Here is a 20,473-nt window from a genome sequence, read left to right as displayed (position 1 = left end):
CTTCAGTCGCTTAATTTTTACGCCCTACCGAAAGCCGAATCACATCATTCACCATTTGACGTCAATTGTGTGACGTCAAACCTTGGCTGTTGCCCTGATGAAATTGCGGCACACGCCGTACGTGTACCGAAACACTGGGTCCGTATAGGTCACAAACGAAAGCGCGCACACGGATGGGCAACATGCACTGGCGACTGAAGCCAACAGGCTCATCGCCATTCGCGACGACGCGCCACGATGTCTCGACCTTGGCGCGACCGTGGTTGACCATGCGTTGTCACCAGGGTGACCGGGGTCACAACAGAAGCGCTCCAGCGCGCGCAACACGCCTCGTTCACGGTGCCAGCGAGGCGCAGTTCCACGGCGGTTCCCAAACCGCCAAGCATCGTCGGCAGAAGGAAGCCCCACTTTGCGAAGAATATTCGCGTGACCTTCTGGTCTCCAGGTGGCGAGGCCTCCGTGCTTCTGGACTGAAAAACTTACCCGTGGGTGCCCATGTTGAAGTCAACCAGGATCATTCTTCTTGGAATCGGAACTGTGACGCAACGTTCTTCACTTACTCAACGGGATCTCCAAAACCCGCATCAGAATCTCAACCTCATCTAGAAGTAGGAGCTGGCATTCAGTGTTTGGGTTGCATAATATCTAGAAGACTGCCCGAACAGACAATTCCAAAGGGAAATCACTGCGGTTTAGGAGTTATTCAAGCATAAGTCCAGTTGGCAATTTGATTAGACGCAAAGCCACCGCCTTGCTTATCTTCAAGATGGCAATGATTATTTTCTGATAATCAGTATACTTGACTTGATTGAGTAAATCAGGTGGTAGTCGTTCGCGCGACCGCAGCCATCAAGAGCTAGTGGTGGAACATGTCATCAACGACTGCCTCCATCGGAGGTGCTCCAACAAAAGCTGCTCTTGCGCGGCTGGGACTCTGGATTTTCGTAATCGGAGCCATCGTACAGAATGGTAAGATGCGATAAGCTCAATTACTTCACGTTGTCCGGGGAGACGATGAATTTGCTATTACAAGAGGAGCCAACACGAAGCAGAAAAGTGAAAAGTTAAAACGCAGGCAAAAGACTAAGACGCTCTGCAGGCACGCTGATAGCAGCTACAGAACAGCGAGCGAACTTACCGATGACTTTTCGTCAGTGCTTACAGCCAAGCGTATGCTCAGATGCTTACCCGAAGAACACGGGTTAGATCTCGAACACTGCGATTGCATTTAGATAGAAGCGAAATGCTGGGTAACCACGTACTCTGCTATGTAAGTGCATGTTATATAGAGGGTTGAAATTTCTGGAACCCTTCACTACAACGTCCCCAATGATCATATCACTCTTTTGGCTCGTTAAACAATAGAAAATATTAAAGAGAAAGAAACGTGAAATCTTTTTAACCTTTCTCTATAGCCAAGCTGCTATTAAAAGCTACATAATTTATAGAGGACATGGATTCAATTGTAGACTGCATCTCACTAGCGCCAAAGGGCGAAATCATCGGTGTAGTTATAGTTAAGTTTGCTTTGAAGAGTACATCACAGTGAAAACTATTCCGGAGTCCTCCATTACTACATGCCTCTGCATCATATTGTTTTGGCACTTTATACAGCTGAATTCAAATATTTTTAGAATGTACTGCTCGTAGACGCTCCTTCTCTCAGGTACAATTTAAAAACTTCAGGTCATGTTTGCAGTCACCGAAATGTTTTTAGGTGAGGACTGCCCACATGAGGAGGTGGAAGCTAATAGTCTTGTTGCACATGATACAAGTGGAGTCAAGGGGTATGTAGTCACTTGTACTCACGAATGAAAAACTTTTTCTAATTATTATTATATCAAAAAGTTTTTAGAAAGAATATACAGAACTGCACAAACTCCTTTGTCATTTTGTCTGGTTGCATTTGAGCGGTGGTCTTCATGTTCCCTGCATTGGGCCTACAAGTCGATATAATGAGAAATACTGGCATATCACCGAAACGTCAGTGTACGCGGAAGTTTAAGAATGCTTCTCTCGAGATACTCGCCATGCCTTTTTTTTTACAATTTTCAGGCTTTATGCCACTAAAACAAGCCTTGATAGTTCATGAGCTTGGTATTTCAGTGTCAACTAATGAGCAAAAGAAATAAGAAGCCTCGTGAATAAGTGAGAATTGCGGAGTAAGGCGCGTATGGTACTCATATTAGCGCAAATATCCTGCAACAGTCAATTCTATTTCATCATCCACCATGAATAATGGATAATAAACTGAAACCTCAATAATATTCGTATGTCATAGCATCGTTTGTCCAAGTTTGGTTCAGGTTATGACATACGGAGCTTCATGTATTGGTACATGTTGTTGTGTTTAGCTGAAAGGAATCTTGTTGAATTGCTCACCTTTTGTCATATTTCGGTCAATCAGCACGTACCTAAACATATATGGGTATTTGAACGTTTACTGAGATCGCAAATGCATTTAGGACATAGTATCTATGTTTAGAAAAAAAAATGTTGAAGCAAACATTTCTATCAGAAAAGCAGGCCCCTAAACCACTGCGAGTTCAAAGAAGACAGCATGATTTCTTTCTCGCCTTCGCTGCCTTTCCTACTGGTGACATCTTCTCCTCGCCACCTATCTCTTCATAAAACACGTGTACAATGTCAGCGCTAATCCTTGAGCCTATCGATGTTTCACGCTCGTCGACTATGCGATGTTACCTTCACTTTCTCAGTCGGAAACACACAAAAGGAAGTGAAATAAGGTTCTTGTCCCGCTGACCACCCTCGACAAGCAAGGCAAGTGACAACCGGCGGGTTACTGCATAGTAAAGTATAGTAGCAGACAATTCACAATTGATAGTTCTCGTATGATGACCTATCGGGAATATGTACCTCAATGACGTCACTTGAATAATCTTTTTGGCGTCAGGAAGTGCACCGGAAAAAACGAGATACACCAAAAGAGAATAACATACTCGTTTTTCTTCTTTTCTGTTCTTTTGTATTTTGATAGACTGTTCAGCGGCCCCTTAAGACATTTCTTAGACGTACAACAAATACCAGAGCCTCGATGTGAAGGATGAGGTGGTGGTTGTCAACAGGAAAAATGTTAAGCTGAGACCCATACTTCATCCATCTGCCGTTCTTTAAACGTTCAGTAAGCCGATCGTAAACGTTGGCAACGCTGCTGTTTCGCATCCGATCAGGGTTCTTTTTGAGAAAAATTTTTTATGTGACATTATAAGATAGAGCCATTGACAGCATCGCCGCATTGACAACGGAAAAAATGAGCACATGCAAGGCCTAACTCATTTCGACGTTAATTAGAGATGTCAATTTCATGATACCAAGAGTGCACTCTTTTTATTCGCGAATTTCACCGTCACTCCACTTCTTTCTTTTCTCACCAGGAGTTGCATGGTGTCATGCCGTCTCGCTACATCTCCAAATATTGATAAACATTCGCATTACTTAGCAAAACGCTTAAAAACTAAGTTAAACAAACTACGCTGATGTGCCCACCCAGGGAACGCCCTCAAGAATGGCGATTGCTTGCGCTCGGACTCAGCGTCGTACTTCCAGCTCTCACCCGGGGGCTACGATCCGACCAAAGGCATGGACGGCGCCCGCTGCCAGAACCTGTGCGCCTCCATATCGGCGCCTTATTCGGGCATACAGTCCAACCGGTACTGTCTCTGCTCCGACGACCCATTCGGTGAGTCCCGTTCACTTCAGCCTCGTTCCGAAGACGGGGATGTCCTTCCGGAACAAGTGTGTTTAGAAAGAGTGGTTAGCAATTTAGAGTACTTGGTTCTCTTTTATGACAGGGCATAAAGCCATTTCGTGGGTCTCACCATGAGGGTTACGCACGTGTTTAGAAAAAAAATGTTTAACGATTTCGAGTACTTCGTGCCCAACTATGGGAGAGCACTGAGCTGTCCCGCTAAAAAAAGTTTATTGTGTATTAGAAATAATGTTTAACGATTTCGAGTACTTCATACTCAACTATGGGAGAGCACTGAGCCGTCCCGCTACAAGAAGTTTATTCTGTAGGAGGTGAAGCATTCTTACAAAGTGTGTTTCTTGTTCGTGCGATGTGTTATGTGTACTTATGCAGAAATGGGAAGTCTAATTGTCTCAAGAATATATTGAGATAGCCATTGGCTTTATTCCATCCTACCCTTCATATGTTCGAAGGCTATCACTGCCAGATTTTTCGCCGAACTTCACTCATAAACCTTTAGCTGAAAAGGTTCTCTTGGCACTGTGGTCGGCTTATTGACATGTACTTCAGACAACCAGTGCTCTCATTGAATTGTCACTCAGGAGCGAGCACGATGGGGCTTTGAAGAGCCTTTGAGCATCATCATCATCTGTCGACTTAGCACCACATTTTTCATATATCTTTACACCACTTTCCCAATACTAAGGAGCAGGTTAGAACTAGGAGTCGGACCAACCTCCCAGCTTTTATGCCACAATAAATCTCTCTGTCAATCTATGTCATACATTAAACAACAAAAAACACCTTCTACGCCATCACTACGAAATAATACCTAAGTACTTTCTTTGAACAGGGTAACTATCGTATGTACAAACGACTTTAGCAAGACTTGCGTAGAGCCTACTTGGCTCATGAAAATGATCAACTTATTGTGTGCGAAATAAACCATACAATGATCTCATGTGCGCACAAATAACGCGCCCATTCACACGTGCACATTTCTATACAAGCCAGTGGTTTCTTGTGTTTCGTCAAGGTGTGAAGTGCTAAAGTACACCAGCAGCACTTCATTATTAAATGTGTTTAAGGAGAGGCTCGTGCCTATAGGCGTGACCCCGACTACCTCTTTTGTCTTACACAATAGTTTGCATCGTAAAGTTGGCAATAACCACACAATAATAAAAAAATCACACATGAGTGAGCAATAACATTCATATTCTTGGCACTGCAATATAATTGTACACGAAGTAGCAGCAATTTTCGCACGTCCAGATGTCCACATACCCGAAGCATTCATGCTTTATTGAATTCATCGAGGTGATCGCACAACAGTCTCTGGGTGCTTGCCCACACTTTAAACGCAGCTGATAGGGTCAATAATCGTGGGGATGACGTGTTGGCGTGTTGGCGGTTGATCGTACTTCAGAAACCGTAGCGTACTAAACGAGCACAGGACAAGTTGAAGACAGGACAGCTGTCTTGTCTTCACCTCATGGGCGGTTCTTTGTCGGAGCTAAGGAGCGTCCGTAGCGCCAAGTTCAAAGCCACTCTTGCGCATGCGGCGCTGCCTATTAAGAGGTGTCGTTCGGTTTCAGCGGAGCGTCTGACGGCCACCAAGAAGGATGTGTGCGACAAAGGCGAGCAGCTGTCGACACGCTTCTTCCACTCGGACCTCTTCTCGCCCATCGAGGGTCTTCGCGTGATGCCCTCAGCCTCGGTGGTGAACGTCGGCGAGGAAGTCACTTTGCACCTGGCTGTCAAGTCCGGCCGCAACGCCACCGTGCTCTTCAACTTCGGCGAAGGTTTACCCGGCACGCGGGGGACGCTGAGCACCGAACCCCGGTACATCTACTGGAGGCCCGGCACGTACAAGATTGTCGTGCTCGCCACTCCCGTCGGTGCTTCGGACGTGAGTGGAGTCTATTGTATCGGCACTGCCCGCGTTATAGACGTTATGCATATATACGAATAACGTCCATCTCTCGGTAACAGTGACTCTATAGGAACGTACAATGTTCTAGCTCAGTGGATCTAGTATAGTCATCTGCGTTGCGTGCATGCCGCATGCGTTATAACGTATAAATTCGTTTTGAGCGGACATTGCAGAGTTTCTTGCTTGCTCTGTAGCTGTACACGGTTCGGGCGGAGGCCATGGTGGTGGTGACCACAGCTCCCGACGAAGACTCGGTGCACTGGAACTGCCCCGCGCTGGTGGAGCCTGGGGCTGGTTTCACTTGTCATTTGAGCGTGAGCGCGGGCGCCGACATGACCGCGGATGTTGACCCTGGCGATGGTTCACGACGCCAGGTCATGAAACTGCCCGGTGCGTATAAGTTATGCTATAGCGCTGGTTACGTGCTTTCCCTGCGCTGCCACATGCGTTTACATCTTCGAAGAAGTGGCACAGAGACGACACACAACACTGTTGACGTAGCTACGGGGAGTCGGGGCGGTAGAGGATCTTGGGTCGTTATACATACATACATACATACATACATACATACATACATACATACATACATACATACATACATACATACATACGTACGTACGTACGTACGTACATACATACATACATACATACATACATACATACATACATACATACATACATACATACATACATACATACATACATACATACATACATACATACATACATACATGCATACATGCATACATGCATACATGCATGCATGCATGCATGCATGCATACATGCATACATGCATACATGCATGCATGCATGCATGCATGCATGCATACATACATACATACATACATACATACATACATACATACATACATACATACATACATACATACATACATACATACATACATACATACATACATACATACATACATACATACATACATACATACATACATACATACATACATACATATTAGGCTGGTTGAACTCCGTCAGCGCACGACAGGACAGCTAAGAGAAAACATTGATTGATGTGTAGGGTTTAACGTCCCAAAACCACTACATGATTATGAGAGACGCCGTAGTGGAGGGCTCCGGAAATTTCGACCACTAAGAGAAAACAACTTCATTTTCTGAAGCCATTGTAGGACATGCTTCCCTACGCGCGCGACTGCAAAATGTCAATGCCCGATTTTTTTTTTTTTTTTTTTTTATCTCAATATCGTACTCGCAACATTTCCGAGGTACCGAATCTCTGTCGCATATCAGGATGCCAATGAAGTGTCACTGGCTCTCTATACATGGAACTCGTCATCACTGTTGTCCAGTCTCCGCCAACGCGCCACTTGTAGACAAGTTCAACGCAGTACATTCCACGCGTCGATTGCACTACGACGCAGACGTGGTGCCCGTGCTGATGGGAGAGCCGGTGCCCCAGTTCCAGATGGAGGAGATTGTGGCGGACGAGGACGACTCTGCCGACTCGGGCGTGCTGCCGATGGCACGAACCGCGCACTCGGGTCAGATTGACGTCATCCACGGATACGGAAGTGTTCCAGGAAAAATGGACGTACTGGTGAGTGTAATAATAATAATAATAATAATAATAATAATAATAATAATAATAATAATAATAATAATAATAATAATAATAATAATAATAATAATAATAATAATAATCTTTAATACGCCCATCGCAGGCTAGAGACCTCTCCCATGTTTCGCTAATCAACCTGCAGCGCTTTCTGCAGTGACGTTATACATGCAAACCTCTAAACCTAATCTGCGCACCTAATTTTCTGTCTCCCTCTAACTTGATTGCCTTCTCTTGGACTCCGGTCGGTTATCCATAATGACTGGCGGTTATCCTGTCTACGCCCTACCTTCACTGTCGGTGTCCATTTTCTTCTTGATTTTGACTACGATGTTCTCAACACCAGTCTGTTCCGTGACCCATTCTTCTCTGTTTTTGTCCCTTAAGGTTACAGCTATTACTTTTCTTTGTATTACTTTGTGTCGTCTTCAGTTGAACCCTCTTTATAAGCCTCGAGGTTTCTGCTACTTAAGTAACGGTAAGATGAAGCTGATATATAACTCCCTCCTCAGATATGGAGGTGATTTACCATTCGGATTTGGAGATTTCTTGGCGAATGTGCGCCATCCCATCTAGCTATTTACGCAAATCGCTAAGAAATGGACATTAGAATTCTGTCTTTAGCTACGGTGACATTTAGCTTCGCTTGAATCGACGATCGGACGATTCCGTCAAGGAGTATTCAGCTTGAAGAACTTGCTGCCTGTACCTATAGACAGGTGAAGAATTTGTGCTTGTGTTCGCTAGAAAATAAAGAGCACAAAGGGATAAATTAAGCTGCAGTGCGTGTTCCCCGCTCCTTGGCACAAAGGCAAAACTTGATGAAAGGTTTAGACAGGGCTTGGGCATTAAGGAAAGTTTTCAGCGCACACACAACCCAGGTGTAAGGGAAAACAAACATGCACTGACTCAAAAATTCTGTTTTATGGACGAAAAAGGAGTAGACGCATACATCCAGGCTAACTTGAGAGTGCATGTGTAAGGTAATGCGAAAATTTGCTATATGACCAAGAACAGTGGACAGAAAATAAAATTTATATCATCCATCAAAGAAAGTTGTCAAAAGCCAGTAAAAAGAAGAATTCTTTGCTAGTACTATCAATGGCTAACTTACGCAGTTTTCTGCCCATCTCTTGGTGTAAAAAAATTCAGTTACTTCGCATGATAGTAAACGTCAGTGGCTCCACAAAATCTGTCTCGCCCAGTTTCTTTTTTTTTTCATACTTTCACTTTGTACATGAAGCTAGGTGCAGCAAGTAGTGAGACACGGCTTGCGATTGCCGCAGCATAATATAAATCTCGTACTTACATTGTCTTCCCCAAATGTGGGCTCATGTACTGGCGAGCAAAACGAAGTCAAATAAAGAAAGTGTGCGTTACTCACGGGATGCTGCTGTATCGACTGAACGCATCTGTCGAGTCTTGTATCTGTATAACCTGCTTCCAATGCGCAGCTCCTGCGTCCCACGTGCCAAGGCTGCACGTTCCTGGGCAACAACATCACCTGCCACGAAGGGGCCTCGCTGTGCTCGCAGGAAGCCAACTGTCTGCGCAACGACCAGTGTCCCAAGAATCAGGTCTACTCCATCTACAAGATGGTCGAAACCATTTCCATCATGGTCAACAAGGGCTACTTCGTGCAACGTCTATCCAGCCCAGTGTCCATAGTCGCTGGTTTGTAATGATTATTCCGTTATCAGTATTGTCACATTAGCAACAAGGCAAGCGGGCTAAATGCATCTTCTTTTTACTTGTGTCCTGCCAGTTTTCAGTTTCTACGCATATTCCCTGAATAACAAGCACTCTAGGTTCGCCTCTGGAGAACAGTTCCCAGCCCACGGCTTTCACAATTCAACTTTGTCCTTTATGTGTGTGTGCGTTTTACATTACGATAATATTAGCGTTATAAGTTCAGAAGCCATTCCACTCTCCGAATGTGAAGGACCAGCGAAGCTGTTTGGCATATGGCACAGAGCTGACACAGAATTTATTTGTTGGTTTGACTTGTATACGTAGAAAATGCGAGGACTCAGAGGAAATATATAAGGCACAGCTGAGAGCGGCCATGCACCTAGAGGGGCACAATGCCTACCTGTTCCTTCGGGAAGAGAAAAGATAAAGGAAACATGGAATCAACCATAGCTCATCACACTTTGCAACTGAATTCGAAATGTCAGTACAGAAAGTCCCTATTGAATTTACAGTATGTCCCTATTGTACGCTCCTATTAAAGTTTTCCATTTGAACAGTAGGTGTTTTTTTTTTTTTTCATGACATGCATCGTGTTGTCTGGGCACACGCTTGGTTTTAGGGGCAAAAACTTTAATTGTTGTTTGCCGCCCGCGTGTTCTCTTATTTTTATTGGACCAGTGGTGAGCATTGGAGTTTGCCCAATTTCTGTGGCACATAAGGTTTTGCTGACGGATGTCGTACATACGCTATTCATATTGACCGTCGCTGTTATGGGAATTGTAGCAATAAAGGCAGGGATGCAGTTAGCATTGATTGAATTGTGCCATACCCTACGGAACTATGTACCCGGGTCAGGGCAATGAACTTCCAATACACAGCATTTATCAAAAGTTATTCCGCATTTTCAGCAGTTAGTACAGTGCACTGAGTATATGATGGGTATACCGTGTGTTCAAAGTTAAGCTCTGTGATTTTCGTAAAATTCAGCACTTAGAAGAAAATGAAAACCACCTTTGCAGATCACTCATGTGTCCAGGGGGACGCAAAGGGAGAAATAATTACGGCTGACATTATCTCAATCAACTAAGATTTAATAATTAACTTCTCAGTGAATGTAGAAAGCGGGCATATATGTATTGAAAGGTCAGTGGCAGTCGTGTTTCTACACAGTCACACTTGCAAGAATTTTTCTAACATGTCGGTGCTCCGAGGTATGCCGTGGCAAAGTTTAATTGTGCAGTGCATGATTGACGCATGCAAGGCGGTGAAGATCGGCGCAATGTTCCTGCCCGATGTGACGAACAGTCATAGCTTGATATCGCTAGCCAGTAGTAAAGGGGCAACCGTTATCATCTTTGCCGATGCCTTCGACCAGTTGTTATATCAAACGACGCACGCGACTGTCGCGGCCCATCGAGGAGGTGCTTCGCGCCAGCGCTGACTGTATTGCATGCGTAATAATGCAAAGCGCAATTAAACTTTGCCGCGGCATATCTCGGTGAACAGGCATGCTAGGAGAATTCTTCCAAGTGTAGCTGTGTAGAAACGCGACTGCCTACAACTTTTCAATACAAATATGCCTACTTGCTGCATTCCCTGAAAACTTAATTATTGTTCTTAGTTATTTGGGACACTGACAATCCTAATTATTTTCTTATTCTGCGTCTTCCTGGATACATGAGCGGTCTGCAAAGGTGGTTTTGGTGTTTTTCCCAGTGCTGAGTTTTAAGAAAATCATAAAGCTTAACTTTCAACACCCGGTATAAGAATAGAGTACATGTTGGCTATAGTACACTCTACTCGGCGCTACAGTGCACTCTAGATGGCGTTATAGAGCATCAGAGTTCACTATTAAAGGCAGTATGGTACGCCATAGGAACTGTCTTGAGGTGGCCCTGGTTAGCTTCACAGACAACGTAGCCGATAAGACAAACTGGTACAAGGGTGTGTTCTTCGTGCGGTTACTACACTTAAAATACATCTTTTCACAAAGCTGAAGTAAAGTTAATCTTATTTAAGGTGTATTTCTCGATCAGCAACAACAATTTTTTGTGTAAAATAAGACAGTCGTGTGCCAATTCGCATAAATTCAAGCAACTAGACGACATTGACGTAGCGGTTATTATTTCTTGAGCTACAAGCTTGCCTTCAGCTTGACCTTACACTCGTGAAAAATAGATATGTCAGCATTGGGAACTCGTTTTGATCACCGCGTCTCCGATCGAACCACTCACAGGCGACATCCTGGGCTTCACAACTTCGGGTGGACGCTTGGCGTACCGGGCCACCCACAGTGGCGAGCCCTCGGACCTGGTCAAACGGAACCAGCTTAAAGGCCAGGCCGTCCGCACCGATGACCTGCTGGAGATGGGGCGGCGATACCTCGTCGGCGCGCTGGTCTCCTCTTCCGTCAACCTCACCTACGACTACCTGTACGTGGAGCCCGGCGCGTACGAGTTCAGGATCAGTGAGTGGTCTATCGTTGTTGCGTGCATCCCTATCAATTCGTGCACCTCCTCGCTAGCAGAATGCATGTATTAGGCGCCTCTATTATGGTGTCTTAGCCCCTTCAGGCACGTTATACACAATTGTGCGCATAAACATCGAAGGCGTATTACGCACTACGTGTTTCATCAAATGGCCTGAAACTCAGTGTGTACATTCGTGCATGCAGGCCTACTGAGCAAACAAATAGTGGTCATTTAACTTCATTATGTTGTGTAGTTGCTGCTGAAGATTGCTTTGCAGGTTACACTACCACGTACGACGATCGTTCGACGTGCCGTATTCCAGGACCGATTTCACTAGTTTTTTTTTTCCCCTTTGATCAAAAACGAACACAACCAAGAACACAATCTGGGCGTGCATTTAGGCATCAACGATTTATTCTTCTTATACAGAAACTGAAAACTGACTGGTGGCAGAATAATTACATATTTAGAGGCTAATTCACTATGATTACTGAAACTCACACAAATCAACGTATTGATTTGTCTTCTTTTTATAATGCAACACTGAGTGCCTGGGAATCCGGCTATGCCAATATGACGCATTTGCAGACAGTGAATCATAGTTCGTGAATGAAGGGGACCTGTACAACCTGAGCATCTGGGTATCCATGCAATCCTTGGGTATCCAGCCAGTGATTGTAAGGATGGAGGGGTTGTTCAGACGTAAATAAATCTAGCAGTGAGAGAAGAGAACAGGAGGGAAAGGAAAGGCAGGGATGTTAACCAGTCTACAATTACCGGTATGCTACCCTCCACTGGGGATAGGGATGAGGGAGTTTGAAAGATGTAAAAAAGTGAATATTTATCTAAATGTAAGGGGAGGGAACTGTGGTGTTAGTGTCTACACGAGTTACACGCATGAAGAATTAGTCGGCTTAAAAAATGATCACATGGGTACGCTTAAGGCCATTTTTTTTTTTCAGAAGAGTTAGACGTTCATGTTAGTGCAAGCTCATGTTATACGAAAAGTTATACTACAGATCCAACATCAGTACTCATGTTTGCCGTAAATCATTGCTTCGTTGCGCAAAGTACGATTCATTGAATATTTACAAAGATAAGGCATAAATAATAAGAATGACAAAAAAAGTTGGAAACAAAAGCACGTATACTTAAAAAATCTACTGCCCGAAGTCATTCCTTCATAGCGATGTGATCGCAATGCGAGGTTTTTTCCTAGTAATATTAGTAAAAAGCCGTGTTTCTGGCCTGCCACTCTGCCACGAAGTAAATTGGGAAAAGCGAAAGTGTGGGTTGAGACAGACTTGGCAGCCAAGTTTCTTCGGGGTGCTTCAAGTACATACGGATGAAGGATTGGCACAATTTGACGACTATTCAGCGTGATAGATAAGAATTGGCAATACTAGTTTCCGCCATAATGTTATTCACATCAAGAAAATTGGCCTGAGATAGCTGCCTAGAAACACGAACCTTGATATATGAACAGCATCTACATGATCGCGTTTTGTTTCGTTAACAACAAATAGACACTCCCGACGGGTTTCTGCTGTTGGTGGCATCGTCATGTTCCTAGGAAGTTCAAATCGACAAAATCATGTTTGATATTATTGATATGTGGGGTTTAACGTCTCAAAACCACCATATGATTATGAGAGACGCCGTAGTAGAGGGCTCAGAAAATTTCGACCACCTGGGGTTCTTTAACGTGCACCCAAATCTGAGCACACGGGCCTACAACATTTCCGCCTCCATCGGAAATCCACGGAAAAGCCGGGATTCGATCCCGCGAGCTGCGGATCAGCAGCCGAGTACCTTAGCCACTAGACCACCCCGGTGGGGCAAAGAGTCGACAAAATCACCCCTCGCTTTGTATTTTCTTCCGACGAGTAAAAGCGCGTGAGCACTGTAGACGAACGCGGCTAAAATAGAAATGAAACAAGTCGGTCATCTGCGTCGCACGGAGGCCGGATGCGATAACATCTCGCCTGTGAGGCCTACCATCGATTGCGACTCAAGCAGAGACAAAATACGCGCCACCTGCCTTGAAGGAGCATGAAGAGACGCTGGGATACGGGACAGGAAGTGTCGCTCGAGCAGCAGCTGTGAACATTTGCTATAAGGGAGTGGTCCCGATCGCTGGCGAATGCGCCATCTCGGCAGGCGTCAGGGGACGGCCTGTATACCCTTCCATGTGCTGCGCTCACAAAGGCTACATGAAAGCCGTTACTATTACCCTGGAGTGGCCGTATTTTCTTACACCAGCATTTTGTAGAACGCGAGAACGAATCCAAAGTAGTTAGCTGCTAGCCTTACTTTAGGATTACTATTCCTCGCTTTCGCATTCATTGTTTCACTCTTGAGGCGAAACTGAGATTTTTCTTTCGCTTCTTTCAGGCCTGCAGAATAGGCACCACGACACAACCGTGCGCAAGATGGCCGATGTGAGCAGTCAAGAGAAATTGACCAGCTTCCGTCTGGAGGTTTCCAGGAACCAAGTGCCGACGGGGACCGAAGTCGAGATTACTGCACGCATGTTTGGAGGAAGTGACGTCACGATGGTGTGGAATTTCGGTGATGGTCAAACCACTAAGGAAGTAGTGAAAAGTAAGTCTGTTCGATGTTATTAAAGATGAGGCGGCCATATGAAAAAAAAATAGTAGAACCCAATACGAGTCCAATTGCACTCACATGTGTTTTTTTTTTTTATGTGAGAAATATAAAGCGTAGATAGTATACTGAATTAAAAGTGTGTCGTGTCGGCATATGTAGTGTTTATGGCCACAGGTACTTTTAGGGATTTAAGAAAATATTCAGACGTAGCATGCTTGGGAGCTTGAGACGCCCCTTATTTCTTATTGCTTAAAACTTGTATGCAAAGGTGGCCGTATTAACATAAGCGATAGACTGAAAAACATTATCTATTGTAGCCTAAAAAAGATGTCTAGGGTCTCCAAAAATGTTCTCAAGTTTAAGTAGAGGTGTGCAAGTGAGTTCTGCGGAAACCTGCAAGGTGGCGGATGGGTTAAGAAAGAGAAAGAAGACAATGACATTGCATTCATTGCTTCGCTTATGGCCGCCTTCTTTTTTTAGGGCCACTTCTTTCTTAGGGCCACGTTGGTCCCGGGTTCGAGTCCCGGACCAGGGCGAATTTTCCGGCAACTAAAAAGCTTTTCTTTTGAGAAATCCATATAGATTTCTTTATGGCTTCAGGCTACTAACGGGTGGTTGTCTTTTTCTTTTTTTTAAGTTGAGATCTAAAAGGTAAGCAAAAAAACAAGTAAAATATATTAAATATGGTAATGATAGGAAAATATTTGAGCTCATCACTAATTCGTACGACTTCAGTTACACCAACCGGTGGTGCAATACGGGGGGGGGGGGGGGTGCAGAAGAGCATGCCCATAGTCACCTAAAAGGGGGAGGGGGTGCAAAGTCAGCCCCATACTTTGTCATAATATGAATAAAACGCCGCGACGAACATTCACCCTCCCCTCCCAAAAAAAGGGAAGAGAGCTCTGCGCACGACTATGGTTACGCCGGTTCGCGATATTAAATCTATGTATATACTGTAATACTTCAAGGTGGTCTACGCATATAGGGGGGTCTCTTTGCATCCATGAGGCACATCGAACAGGTATACGTAAAACGAGTAACCTGGCCTTGAGACCCATAATAATTGAGAACGATTGTGAATTTAATCAATAACGACCTTTAAGGTGTCGCAGCCAAAGACCAAAGATACGATAGTGACAGGATTAAACTCCACACTGGGCTTGGGTGTGTCATGCGTTTAGACTTTAGAGATGACAATGAAATATCTTAATTTTTTAATAAATTTAACAGTCTTCTTGCTTCATTACTAGCACTCTCATTTGGTTTTCTACTGAGGTCGTATAGCTTTCACATCCCCAAAGGCCTGCTACTTTTATTCTATACTATTTTGTCACGAGAGAGTGGTTTTTGCTTTGCGCGTTTTTCAGTCGATGTGCATGACAGTGAGAGTACAACATGGTCACGTAAAAAGATGACGGCATCTCTTAATAGTGTCATTACTCCTAAGTTAAGCGACAAGCCACCACCAGATATCGAAACATTTTTATTTCCCTTTTCAAGTATTAAACCTTCCTACCAAAAAACCCCGCACTTATCTTCGGAAGAGGCTGTTAGAGCTGCAAGACACCAATTGCCATGCATGCATTTACTGTATGCATAAAAACCAAGTTCTTGAATCTATATAACAACTTTTTGTACCTGGCAAGGTAGGACCTAACAAAATGAAATCGGGAATGATGCTTTTCATTTACTCAGGTTAAGAATCTGAATCGGTGGTCCAAGTTGAAGCTACATACCTACCTCGACCTTACATGGTAGTGGATTCTCTTGGAACGTTTTCTCGTTGTCCTTGCAGGTGTCCTAGCTGGACAGCGTTTCCTGAAGAAGCACGTCTTCAAGGACCCCGGCACGTACGTGGTGCAGGTGAATTCGTCCAACCTGCACGGGAACTTCATCGCCCGCCGAAGCATCTCCGTCCAGAGGCCCGTCACCGAGGCGTGGGAGCTCTTCACGAACTCTCCAGTCATCCTACCGGGTATGTCAGGCCGGCCGGATGTAAGATAGATCGGTGACACAGCAGCACCACTCACGATAACAAATGGGGAAAATGCATAAAAGTGCGAAAGAAAGCACTGCTGCCATTAGCTTACATGGCGAACTGGTGGTTGGTTCGTAAGGTTTAACGTGTGAAAGAGATTCAGGCTACAAGGAACGTCGTTATGGATGGCTTCGGATATTTTCAATTTAGATATCAATATGTTTATTTCAGACAAAATTTGCAGTGTTAAGTATGTCCACGAGGTAAGGCGACCCACACTTAGAGAAGCTCAGTGCCACCTCGACAAGAAGAGGGCACAGCCTGAGTGCTCACTCGTATAACCGAATGTTTTATTATATAATATAGGAAAATAGCTAGCCAAACCGCTTCCCGCGTACTACCGAAGCATGCGTACCATTAGTCAATGCAACTACAAAAATAGACAACGTAGACAACAGGAATACAACAGCCGACAACCAATCGTCTATAAATAATTAATTTCTAGTCAACTTTAATTTTGGCTTAACTAGCATTTAGTTGTTTCGGAAAAATTTACTCTCTATAATTAAGCACGAATGTCCAATGACGAGGTGCTCAGCCCTCAGTCCACAGTGCAGATTAAGATGAACCTTTAGGGTGACTATAGCTCCGCCTTCTGCCATGTGCGGCGTTTCACAGAGGCCATCTACCTGACCTTGACCTATCCCAAGACAGAGAAGCTGCCGACAGACGCCGTGGCGCGAATATCTTTCGGAGACCGGCAGAAGACCAAGTGGAAAGTGCCCAGCGAGTCCGCGGAGAAAGTGTCGCAGAAGTTCAGTCACGTGTACCTGCGGCCTGGCTACTACAACGTGGCCGTCAACATCTCCAACCTCATATCACACTACGTTCTCACCACCAGGGTAGGCCGCTTTCTGAATGCTTTCGTCTTTTTCTTTTCTTGTATATAAGCAACTAGTCGATTCGCGATATAGGCTGAATGTTGCGAGATGGGTAGGGCGCCATCGGCAAAAAACAGCGCGAAATTTTGACAGAACACAACACGATTAAGGTACTAGCTATTAATGAATTACTAATAATTGCTGGTGCTGTACGTCCCGTGACCAAAATATGATTATAAGAGATGCCTTAATGAATGTCCCGAGAAATTTTGACCACCTGAGGTTTTATCTCAGATGCCATAATCTTTTAGCGCGAACAGGAAAAACAAAGAACTAGCCGAGAAGAGAAGACGATGGTGCATGAGACAATTCATGCTCCGCTGTGTTTGACTACATCAATGCAACTAAAAGATTATCGTGCTAGTGAACCCTAAGCTTTTCAGATCTTTATAACTCGTAGCTATGTCTGTCAGGAACAAGAAATGGTTTGACCGCTTGCTCAGCAAGAATTTTTGTTTATTGGCAGTTTGATCTGTAATTTTTTAAGATTGGCTTTAATTTCATTTTAGTTTCATTAAGGTATCCTTTCGCCCGGTCCTTGGCTCATCCCCCTCTGTGGGTGAGCGCCATCCATCTGAGATCATCAGCATCACGCTTGCCCTGTTCACCATCTTCTTTTCTTCTCGACTAGCTCTTTCTTTTTCCTGTCTGCGCAATTATACATATATATGTGTATATGACGTCTGAGATAGAACACCAACTAGCCCGACAGAAAGTTTTATTGAAGCATCTGAGTATTATTAGCTTGCACCTAAATCTATTTACCCGGGCCTTTAAGATTTCGCACCCAAAGAGATGCGGTTGCCGCGGCCGGTATTCGACCCCACTACATTCGAGCCAGCAGTCGTGACCCAAACCGCTTGACGATGGACAACAGTGCCGTTGCAAGAGCGAAGTGTACGCTAACTTCCCTAATATTCCCTACAATATTATTCCCTATATTCCCTATTACGCGTCCACTGGGTCGTTTTTTCTTTTCTCTTTCTCTCTCTCTCTCTCTCTTTCTCTCTCTCTCTCTCTCTGTGGAAGTTCGTTAAAGAGTTGCGCTATCGCTGAGTCCAAGATTTCTCCTGCTCCTTTGCTTTAGAGCCTGTTCGCTCGTTTTGAGTTTATGCAGAACAAAAAGGAGCACAGGAAATGAAAAAGAGAGGAAGGTTAGCCCGTGTTCATAAACAAGTCAAATAGGGCGCAACTTTTACCGTCCGCTGCTGAAAGCGTTGAGCGCGTGTAAGGATCTCCGACTCTGGTCAACAGGTGGAAACAGCCACGCGAACCACGGGTCTCGTGGCCAGGGTCCAGTTCCAGCCCACGGACGACGCTCCGCTGCGGGTGGGTCTCGGCTCGGCCAACGACATTTTCCCGACCACGCGGCCGGTGGTCTTCACCGTCAAGACGGGAACTGGTGAGCGAGCCGCGCACTATTCACGCTATTTTCGACGATGTATGGACATCTGTTCATTCCAAATGGATCAGAATTCTCCTAACAGAGGCTACAGGGAAATTTCTCTCTCGAAGACTATACTTAACACGAAGCTCGGCATTTCTTGAACTTCTTTTTCGTTTGGCCTTTTTAAAGTACACTAAGGAGCGCAACAACCTCTTTTCATAATAATGAATTACTATATCCGAATTCCTAATTTCCCGCTTGCCCCGACAAAACCGGCAAAAAGAAAGAGTACGTGGTCACACCACGTTGATGCTAACGGACCAATCACCGTGGCGTCATAAATTCTGGCACCTTCTACGAGGGCCTACTTCGTGATCGCCCAATGTGAAGTACGCGTTGTCCTCTGAAGGAGGGCGGAGAGTCAACATACCAAAGTTCTGTAAACCTTTGTTGAAAAAATGCTGCCAAAATGCGAAAAAAAGTTTAGAACCTATGAAGTCACGTGCAGAGATTTCAGCCCCAAAAATAAAAATTAAATTGGGCTTGATTTTATCCTCAAATTTTAGTATGATGGTTAAAAGAACAACAGAGTGTTCAGGGAATAATTTGTTGCTCTAAAATAATTCATTGTTTCGCTTTAGAGTGCCTTACATAACGAGCAAAATAAAGTTAGGCAAATGATTGCACTCCCTGGATATTAAAAATCTTGTTTTGTTCTGTTTTTTTAATTAGCTGTAGTACATAATTCACACTCGGTACACAACTGTCATCCATATAAAAGTACTTAACAAAATTTTGAGGAATATTTAAATCAAGTTTTAAGCTTTCCTGTATACTTGTCGGCTAAACTTGAGTATTTCTTTCACTCTAACTGCACTGCCTTCATAATTTCTGCAGGAGTTATTCGCAGTGTTGAAATAATTAAACTTTTTTATTGATCCTTTACTGTTGAACAAGGCCCAGCAATGCGGACTTCTAGAGGTGGTTCACAGCAATGCACACTCATTCTCTCGCGCAGAAACGTTTTCTTTTTATACTTGATGCGCGTTAGCTACAACTGACGTGCAATTACGCGGCCTTTTGGTCATATAAACGAGCGTTATGGTTAAAACAGCGTAAACAACACGGACGAAGAAAAAACGCCAGGCCTGCGCTGAATCCAAACCCAACACAGAACGCAGAGGAACAGATGTGGGAGCTATGTTCAAATACAATTACCGTAAGCACGCAGCGAAATATTTTTTGTGTGCAACAAGAATTCGTCAAAAGTATTCCGTATCGTGTACTTCAAACGCGTCCCTTGCGACTCATTGTACACAAGACATTCTGGCTTTCAGGCATTGTGGAGATGTTCATCATCGAGACTGCCAAGGGCCAACTCCTTGCCAATGGCACTGGCAAGCAGCTGAAGTACACTCTCAACTTTCCTGAGGTACGTTATGTTGCATTGCACAAGTGCATGCGCACAGCACCTGCATGAGACATTTAAATGAGCGAGGAAAGAAAAAAAACACCTCCTGCATGTGCGAGTTGAATCTACGCAGCCCTTCGCCCGTTTCGTGACGTCACCAGTGTTGTTAACTCTCATTTATGTCGGCTGTACCCGCAGCCCGGCCAAAATGACGTGTTTGTGTACGCCTGGAACCACGTCCAACAGAGGACAGATCCCTTCGTCGTCAGTTTCCGCAGCATGGAGCCCATCGAAGGACTGGATGTGTACATGAATCAGACCACACCGAAGGTATGCGGCATATTCCTGTCTTTTGACTAACACAAACGCATACTCATTCGAGGATATCAAGACCAACGGCGTTTATGTCTCACGCGAACGCATGCTCTTAAATGAAAATCCGGTATGAGATAAGTGAAGCGAAAGAAGTTGCGGCAGCTTCGCACTGGTGCGGCCAAACTTCTTAAGAAGAGCGGAGTTGGGTAGTCATGTATTTGCTTCTCCTTGTTTTTCCTTACTTATATTTTTCTGTGAAACAAGATAGACGGCATCACAATTGTTAACTATAATGCGGAACTTGTTGTATAAGCGAAGATAGATTATTGAACTACGAAATAACGGTTGTGCTCGGTTAAACTAAAAGGAAACTTATAACAACTGTCCTCGATGGATACAGTGCTTAAGGCGATTCCACGCATCGTTTG

At 44.4% G+C, this 20,473-nt stretch overlaps 1 protein-coding gene across 1 annotated transcript in view; it reads left to right on the top strand.

The window, feature by feature from the left end:
* The first annotated feature begins 352 nt into the window (after positions 1–352).
* Positions 353–20,473, top strand: part of LOC119179431 (polycystin-1-like) — a 75,804-nt gene continuing 55,683 nt past the window's right edge. The window contains exons 1-13 of the mRNA XM_037430498.2: positions 353–969; positions 3,512–3,700; positions 5,305–5,618; positions 5,837–6,032; positions 7,044–7,219; positions 8,692–8,911; positions 11,166–11,396; positions 13,795–14,004; positions 15,809–15,988; positions 16,670–16,893; positions 18,187–18,334; positions 19,657–19,751; positions 19,929–20,060. Coding sequence (XP_037286395.2) covers positions 870–969; positions 3,512–3,700; positions 5,305–5,618; positions 5,837–6,032; positions 7,044–7,219; positions 8,692–8,911; positions 11,166–11,396; positions 13,795–14,004; positions 15,809–15,988; positions 16,670–16,893; positions 18,187–18,334; positions 19,657–19,751; positions 19,929–20,060 — 2,415 coding nt within the window. The 5' untranslated portion in view covers positions 353–869. The remainder of the gene's footprint in view (positions 970–3,511; positions 3,701–5,304; positions 5,619–5,836; positions 6,033–7,043; positions 7,220–8,691; positions 8,912–11,165; positions 11,397–13,794; positions 14,005–15,808; positions 15,989–16,669; positions 16,894–18,186; positions 18,335–19,656; positions 19,752–19,928; positions 20,061–20,473) is intronic.

The sequence above is a fragment of the Rhipicephalus microplus genome, chromosome 7 (genome assembly GCF_043290135.1).
Source record: "Rhipicephalus microplus isolate Deutch F79 chromosome 7, USDA_Rmic, whole genome shotgun sequence".
Lineage (NCBI taxonomy): Eukaryota > Metazoa > Arthropoda > Arachnida > Ixodida > Ixodidae > Rhipicephalus > Rhipicephalus microplus.
The sequence above is the reverse complement of the archived record's forward strand: the minus strand, read 5'-3'. Positions and strand labels throughout refer to the sequence as shown.